The sequence below is a fragment of the Apaloderma vittatum genome, unplaced genomic scaffold, assembly GCF_000703405.1.
Source record: "Apaloderma vittatum isolate BGI_N311 unplaced genomic scaffold, ASM70340v1 scaffold43816, whole genome shotgun sequence".
NCBI classification, from domain to species: Eukaryota; Metazoa; Chordata; class Aves; order Trogoniformes; family Trogonidae; genus Apaloderma; species Apaloderma vittatum.
Window position 1 is genome coordinate 133 of NW_009720906.1, and position 8,567 is coordinate 8,699.

At 46.1% G+C, this 8,567-nt stretch overlaps 1 protein-coding gene across 1 annotated transcript; it reads right to left on the minus strand.

Moving 5' to 3' along the window:
* Window positions 1-1,628: 1,628 nt before the first annotated feature.
* Window positions 1,629-6,311, minus strand: LOC104275239 (rho guanine nucleotide exchange factor 4-like; the record flags this gene model as incomplete). Its single annotated transcript, XM_009871151.1, has 5 exons — window positions 6,116-6,311; window positions 4,954-5,133; window positions 4,111-4,343; window positions 2,637-2,766; window positions 1,629-1,760 (listed from the first exon to the last, which is right to left on the minus strand). Coding segments are annotated over exons 1-5 (846 nt in total), but the record flags the coding sequence as incomplete, so codon positions are not given.
* Between the last annotated feature and the right edge of the window lie 2,256 nt (window positions 6,312-8,567).

Sequence of the window (8,567 nt, forward strand, 5' to 3'; positions counted from 1 at the left end):
GACTGCTCCTAATAACCTTCTTATCCTTGATGTGCCTAGAGACAGCACCAAGGATAAGATGTTCCATCACCTTTCTGGGGATGGAGATGAGGCTGACCAGTCTGTAGTTACCCGGGTCATCCTTCCTGCCCTTCTTATAGACTGGAATGACATTTGCTTTCCTCCAGTCTTCAGGCACCTCACCTGTTGCCCATGACTTACCCAAGATGATGGAGAGTGGCCTAGCAATGACTCCCGCCAGCTCCCTCAGCACCCACGGGTGCATCCCATCAGGGCCCATGGATTTATGGATGTTCAGGTGTTCCAAGTGATCCCTAACCCAGTCCTCCTCAACCAGGGCAAACTCCTCCTTTATCCTGACTTCCTCTGGGGCTTCAGGGGAATGAGTCTCCTGAGGACAGTCTCCAACAGCGCAGACAGAAGCAAAGGTGGCATTCAGTAACTCTGCCTTCTTTCTGTCCTCTGCCCCCAGGGCACTCCCTCATTCACCAGAGGGCCTGCGTTGCCTCTAGTGTTAGTTTTGTCTGCAGTGTATTTGAAGAAACTCTTTCTGTTGTCCTTGACCTCTCTCACAAGTTTTACTTCCAAAGAGGCCTTAGCTTTTCTAATCGCCTCCCTGCATTCTCTGACAGCAGTCCTATACTCCACCCAAGTACTGTTTCCTGTCCTGTCCCTTCCTTAACATTCATTTTCTTTGATATGATGGGAGTATTTAATCTTTTTGGCAGTCATTACACTCCTGTAGAAGAATACGGATACTGGATTTGAGTCCATGGAATTGCAGCATGCTAACCTCCTGTGAGTGAGGGGAACCCCCTGGTTTCTTCTAGCAGTGAGGTCAGCACAGGCTGGCATCTACTACTGTGGGATACCAGCTGCTCTGATGAGCACTGAATGAGAAGCAAGCTTCCATTATTACCCATGATTCCCAAATCCTCATTAAGCCTGTGTCAGAAAATAGTATTTGAATCCTACAGTCCCAGCTAGAAAGCTGAAAAAGAAATCCTAACTAATTTTTGAGGTTTCTGTGTTGCCAGTGAAAAGTAAATTTGAGAGCAGTGCTAAAACAGTGAGGGTATCACGCCTAAGTTGCCTGGAGCTGCCCCTATGCCATGGATTCTGAAAAAAAAAAAAAAAAAAAAGGCATGTTCATTCCTGAAATTCCAATGGAACATTCCTTTCATTTGGTTTCTGAAGGAAGATTTCTTCTATTACTTAGGCCTGTACTTACAGACTTACTATAGTCTTACTGACTGTCAGGGTGCACAGCTCTTCATCAAAGCTGCAGTTCCCATCTGAATATGACATTAAAGTGAATGTGCAGTTGGAAAGAAAAAACAAACGTTTAGAAGAAAACGGGTGGTAACCCTCAAAGCAGTGCAATGCTTTCCTCTCTTGCTATACAGGTGATGCGAGTAGTTACTTCCTGTAGCTTATTGCTGTGGTCAGGTGCACAAGAACACACCAGGATGTCAGAGAAAAGACGGCAACAGATGCCCAGAAAATCAGCTGCGCTTGAAGCACACATGATGCCAGTAAGTATTAAGGAACCAAAGGAGGAGAGAGGGAGCTCTCTCAGGTTGTTTAGTGCTGTAACGGGCAGCATTTGTGCAGGGCCAGGGAGGTACCTTCTTGCAGCAGACAAGCTGGTGATCAAAGAGGAAGAACATCCTCTGCTGGCTCTTGGCTTGAGGGTGGGAGATTTTGGTTAATTCCCCAGAATAGATGAGTTCTGAGCTTCTGACTAGGACATCTTCACCCTGAGAACGGTACAAAGAACAGGTTGGTCTCAGCCATCTGAAAACAGGGGAGAAGAGACAGGCCTGTAGCCTCGTAGGAGAACCTTAGCTTGGCTGTGGGGCCTACCTGCTGACCACGGTCTCTTCTGGGAACAAGGGGGAGCCTCTGTGCGGGGCGACACCTCCCATCATAGCAGGGAGATGCTGCGCCCTTGGCACCCAGGGAATGGGAACTGAATTTGGTAAGACCAAAATGTGTTAAATGAAAAAAAAAATAATAAAAATCTCCTTTTGCAGGGAGTCTGCTCAGGGTAGCTGATCCATTCCTGACATTAAAGGAGGCACATAAGCAGAGAGGTGAGAATTTAGCAGGACATCCTTGGGGAAGAAGCTGGGCTAGTTTTATTGAGTTTAGGATTTACAAAATTGGTAGATTTGTTTCTTTATTTTTTTATTTAATGAGACTACAGGGAACCCTGTCTATATTAGAACTTGCCTTTCTGCAAGCATAATTATTAAGCATTAAGGGGCAATTCTGTTCATCCTGAGAGTTTGAAATCACTCAAGATTAAAATGGAGGGGCAAGAGGAATACAATAGGATTTCAGTAACCTCCCTGCTGGTTTTATTTTGCAAGGAAAATGAGGAAGGAAAACTCCCAGGGAACACATAACGGCAGCTGGCCTAGCTGGGTTGTGTGCTACATCTTTTCAGTTGGACTGAAGGCTCACACCTGTTTAAATAAAATAAAAAATAAAAAAAAAACCCTCACACAAACAGGGGTGGCATGGCTCAGTAGTAAATTCTCCTGAAGATCTTGCTGCAAATAGAAGCTGTTGGAGGGGAAGAAGAGAGGCAACACACAACCTTCCATTCCTGGGGAACGGAAGTCCCTTACCTCCCAGTCTTCTATGGAACTCTGCCACTGAGCGATTTTGTCAATGTTCTCCAGCCGCCGCTTTCTCTCATTGATGAGCCGAGCAACGTTCTTCATGGCATTCAAGGCGGCTTCGACATCTTTGAAATCCCTGGGGTAGGGCAGAGGTGTTAGGCACGGCAACACGAGAGGTGCTTATGGCGCCTGCGTTGCAGGGCCGTGCAGTCTGGGCTGGAGAGCAGAAACCAGGAGTTCCACTTGCACTTCTAGCCCAGCTGTTTTATGCTGGAAGTCGAACTTACATGTTTCTGTGGGCGGCTTTTCAGACGCACGCCCGTTTTGTGGCACAGATTATCATCTTGCAACAAATCCAGGCCCAATTTGTGGAAGGGAAGGGAGTAAGCAATCAAATCCAGCCACAGAGGTGTAAACTGGAACTCCTGGAAGAACGCCCAGAGCTTTCCAAGCCTTTATTTTAGATTTTGTTTTATTTTTTTCTGCATGTAACACAATGTATCGATACTACAGGGACTGATTCATGGCTAGGTGAGGCAATTCAGCAGTAACTCTTCAGCTAGGAGCCAATGGTTTATCTGGAAGGGTAGGAGAGAAGCTGATCCACCCTCCCCCACACCATCTGCCGCCACCAGCTACTTCTGCCGAGTTTAGAGTAGCTGCTCTGGGAAGGCGCTGGTCTGCACAACTTGTCGCGAACGTGATTTTCAAAACATCTGTGTGCTGCGCTAAGGCGCTTTCTGTTACGAGGTCAGCTTCAGAACAACATGCTTACAGATTTAATGAGACAGGCTTAAAACCCCTCTGAGAAACACCAGCGCTGTAATTAGGAAGGTAAAATCAAGTCAAGCCACAATGGACTAATATCAACACTTTCCTTTTTTCTATGGTTTATTTCTGTGGCTAATTATATCAGCTGTTTGATTGAGTGACACAGTTATCTGAGCCGACGGCAGTGCCTTCCCCCTGAAAGTGAGCAATGGCTTTGGAGGCTTCTGAGCTGGTGCTGAAGAGGCATCAACCGTGCATGGCTTGGCTGCTGGAGGCCACGACTTCCCAGTGGAGAAGTATGGGGCAAAATTCATGATTGCTGCTGAGCCCTGATGTGTAGATATATGGACATTTATGGCAGACATACATACAGTGCTTTTGGAGGCAAAGTTTTCAACACCACCACTGGAAATATTTCATTCCAAATATGTGCTGGTATCACGGACACGTGGACCAAATAAAATAGTAAAGAACTGTTGTAAGGTGGACCTTGCAATTCCACATCTATTACAGACAAGAAAGTGCAGTGCTACTATAATGGAAAAAATTACGTATTTGATAGAAAAATACTTTTTTTTTTTCTCCCTAGTTTCCACAAGGTAGCATAAAACTGTACTATCTTGGCAAGCTGCCCTCAATACACAATTCTGCATTAGTCCGTTCCCATGAGACCCGTCTCGCTCCTTCCCTCCCCACCTCACTGACCTACCTGTGCTGGGGGTTGGTGTATTTGAGCAGTTCAGCCAGTTGCAGTGGATATTTGCAGATTTTCTGCACAGGAGTCAGCAGAAAGCCATCCAGAGAGATGTCAATCATCTTCTGCAGCAGGCGGCAGGCTTCGAAGAAGTAGACGTACTTGTTAACTTTGGTGAGGCGGGACAGCTCCATGCAGGCGTTGGGGTGGTTGTTGCAGTATTCAGAGTATATCTGAAACTCCGTTTGCTGGAAGGGAAATGCAGGGATTTACCGTCTGTGCTTTTAGGATGATGACCTGGCTCAAACTGTGTAGATCCTACTCCTGTATCACATGAGGCTGTTTGGTGATTCGCATCCTCCCCAGGCTTTGAAGCCAGGACACCTGAAGCTGAGGATGGGCAGGGTGTATAAAAAAATGCAGCACATGCAGTTTTGCTGAGGGACTGAGACATTTCCAGGTATTCTGGCCTGTGTTCAGCTGAATGTTTTTAATGCCCGGATCAGCCCTCGCTGATCCTGCACTGACCTGAAAATACCATAGCGGGAAACTCAGGTCCAGCTTGAGATTCTGCAATCTTCCTACATTTTTGCCTGAAGCAGCCCAATAGTGTAGGGTTCAGAAGCTGAGGTACTTTGAAAAATGTTCTTCCTACAGCCAAAAAAGCTAGAGGATGTTTCTTTGGGAGATGGGTAGTGGTTGAATGGGGTGGGAGCTGGGAGGGGGGGGGGGGGCGCTGTTTAATTTGGTTGGATGGAATTTTTTAAACAGAGCTTCAGTTCTGCCATATCAGTTTCTAGATCCTCTGACTCAATCCCCGTCCAACTACCCCCTTCCCATGAAGTGAAATTTACTTACATATTCCAAGAAGCATGAGCCAACCTCACTCAAATGTGGGTGGTCTTTGTTGAATTTCTTCTCTAGTGCTTTAACAAATTTCTTTTGGCACCTATAGATGTCTTCAATATTCCCAAAGATTGTCTTCAGCTGTTCTTCTGTAAACATGTCAGCTCTTTTGCGGCACTGCTTAATGTAACCCTAGGAGGAAACCGAATTGGAAATCTTCTCGGGCACTTGCTCTGCAGCCTTTTGTTATCAACAGAACACCCCAGGGGTGGCAGTCAGTTGTACACCAGGTTCCTGCACCCCTTTCCTGCATTCACGTGTGAGCTGTTACTGCCTCTAATATCAGCCAAAAGATGGTGGAAATAGAAACCAAGCCACAGTGACATCACTGCCTTAAATAATACTGTCATCCACACTTCAAGGAGTCCCAGGGCCACTTTCTCTGCTGTTTGCAGGCTATGGGCTGTTCGGACCCCACCGCTGATCTGCTCATAGATTTAGGCCAATTAAATCCAGTTGTGGGTCTGGTTTGGATGCTTGTGGTAGGAAATGCCTGGTTGACTCAAGGGAGGAGGAGTGCTCAAAGGACACGAGGGGACGGTGAGGGAGGAAGGGTTTTTTGGTAAGTGTGTGCTGGTTTGCCCCAGCTGGCTCTCCCTGGAGGGCAGTACCTTTTTGTGTCATTTCAGTAAAGAACGATGTCCCTGCAAAACTCTTACCAATTACCTTCATTTACCCCGTGTATATGACAGCGAGTCTCTTTTAGAAGAGGTGTCGCAACATTCAGCGTATTTGCAAGTGAAAGACCTAATTGGCTGAATATCCCCCAGTTGTTTTGATCTGAGCATGACTTGCCTGGAGGCTGGAGTTGCTGATTATATTACCTCAGAACATATATTAAAGAGGACAGCAATACTAGACATTTACTTTTCTCTGGCTTGGGAGATTCAATTAATTCCATTTAATCAGAGCCCAAGTGGTGCTCCAAATACAGAGGCATTTGGGATGCTGCTGTAATGAATTGTCTTGGGTTTTCTGAGCGTGCAACGCCATATAGCAGAGCCGGCTCTGCTGGCAATGCAATTTCATTTTCAGAAAAGCAAAGCTAGAATGGGACATACTCTACTATCCTGCAAACAAGTTCTTGCAGTCACTTCCACCTTTATTCTGTTACCTCACAAATGTCCTTCAGATGCTTGATGTAGTCTCTCTCTGTGCTTATGATCTCATTGATGACGTTGGTCCTCATTTGGTCTTTGGTGGTCTGCCCCATCCCAAAGCGGCGCGTGCCACTGCTGGAGTCGTCCTCTTTGCCACCCTCTACCTTCAGGGGATAATCTTCCATGGGTTCATCCTGGTTTACTCGCAGCTGTGCCAGACACATAAGGTGTTCACTGTTTGAATTGCTAAGCACAACACTTCCAAGGAGGAGTTTGGAACAGTTGACTGAATGGCAGATGAAGATTGAGTTAGGATAAGGAGTGAAGAGGAGTCCTACGTGTATATTACCTACATATTTTTCCCTTGGGGAAGCTAAGGCCAGGTAGTCAGTTTTGGGAGAGTACTTTCAAGCCATGTGACAGCTGTTCCAGCTGTGTGATGTGGGTGATTTTTAAGCAGGCATCTCTTGTGGACAGAAGTCACAGGCATGAAATGGAGCCCTCCAGGAAGAAGACATGCAAAATCAGGCCAAAAAATGGTTTATCAAGTGAAATCTGCTTAGGTACTTGTGAGGGGGCGCTTAGGAAGGGGGAGGAACCAGCAAACAGTTGCTTTTTTATATAGCTTTATTGTTGTTCTTATACTACAAATAACAGATGGGCTCTCAATACCTGCTTCCCCAAGATTAAAGAGAATTCACTGTTAATATAAAACCAGATACAGATGCTAGTGGGCATACACTGTCTAAGGCATTGCATTTCAGGGCTGTGTGTGGCTCCTTCATAGTGCCCATCAGGTGGCAGCACAGCATGAGCAGAGAAAACCACCACCCTTTTGTAGACACACGGTCCCACAGAGTCTGCACTGTCAACAGTTTGAAAGCACCTTAGCTAACAGCAAGCAGTCACTGGTGCATTTCACTTAGGAGTTTTCTTTCCTGTAGCATTATTCTAGCTCTCAGAGTGCCCGTGGGAATATATTTTACACAATGCAAATGATCAATCTCAGCACAGAGAAGTAAAAAACGCCAAAAGATGAAGGATGAACACTACGGGAATTTCTAGTATATTGGCACAGAGCTGCTTTAAACTTTCCATGTAGTTTCTTCTAGGCAGGATTACTTTCCACAGATATATCTATGTTTAAGAAAAAAAAAGTGCATACCCATGTCTTGTCAGCACAGGCATAAATTACATCTACTCACTGTTCCCAGCTGGGAAGCCCTCACATGTGCTACCCTGGTTTTTCTTCAGTGTGAGCAGAACAACACTGGCCAGTCTTAAACTCAGGTCTTGGCTTGAATCTTGGGTGGAGTAACCGAGAGACCTGCAGATTTATTCAAGTCCCCAAACATAAAGGCCTTCCCAGCAGCAAGCTTGAGACCCAGTAATAATTAACAGGAAATCTTCACTCAGATGCTTGAGTAAGTGTTGTAATTACTCTGCTAAAAGAACCTGTTACTGCATCCCTAATGGCTGGCACTAGTCTGCTTTCCCCTGACATATTATCACAGGCCACGCAGGACAGGAATTTAACTTATCATTAACGTGAAAGAAAAAAAGGCCTGTGTGTTGCCTGCAAAAAAAACCCAAAAGCAGTTCTGTCCCCACCAGTGCTGAGAGTTTGGTCCTCGTAACCCTACCTGCAAAAAACCTCCATGGTTTGTAACAGTTACCCAGCTGAGCCTGTCTCCTGCAATCTATAACAGAGCATCTCAAAACTTTTATAGCACTATCTGCCCCACTTCTCCAAGGACTTTTGCTGCAGACATCGGGTCACCTCGTATCACCTCCTTTCATGCTTCACCTGGTTTTGGGTCACTTGTGATCTGAAGCGACCCCGATAAAGAGCTAAAGGGCTGAGAATCTCTGTCCTTAGGCACCTAATTAGTTGTCTTCGCCGTACGGAGGAGCCTGCCCTGAAGTGGTGAAAGCGGAGTCAGGCATCCACATCAACAGTCACAGCCCAAAGAAAGGAACAAAGCCTTTCTCCTCACAGCAGGAAAGGAGAACACAGCAGTCACCCAGGCTCTCGTTTTATTCCCCTCTTGCACAGAGACTGCAGATGTGTTTCCGAATGCTCTGTTGGAAATGAATCCAACCCCCACAGTGCACACCTGGGGCTGTCTGGGCTGGTCTGTAGAGCTATTTCTATGCAGTTTTTGGAGCTGGCTTTGGAGCATCTTAGCCTTGGTTCAAAAGTATCAAGTGTTTTTTTATCTCCCCTCATCAGTTGTCCTACATGACCTCCCAGACATTACTTTGTGTGAGTTTTTTTTTCCCTCTCCATTTTTACATGCCTGCAATACAGTGCTGTAGCTCAGCAGCCTGACGTTTTTAAAACTCCCGGGCTAAGAGAAAGAGCGTGTGTGAGTCAAGTGGTCGCACACTTTGGGATGTGGCATTGCACTGGGCCCAGCAATGGAGCTGGAGATGCGACACTTGGACCAGATGGAGAAAGCGACG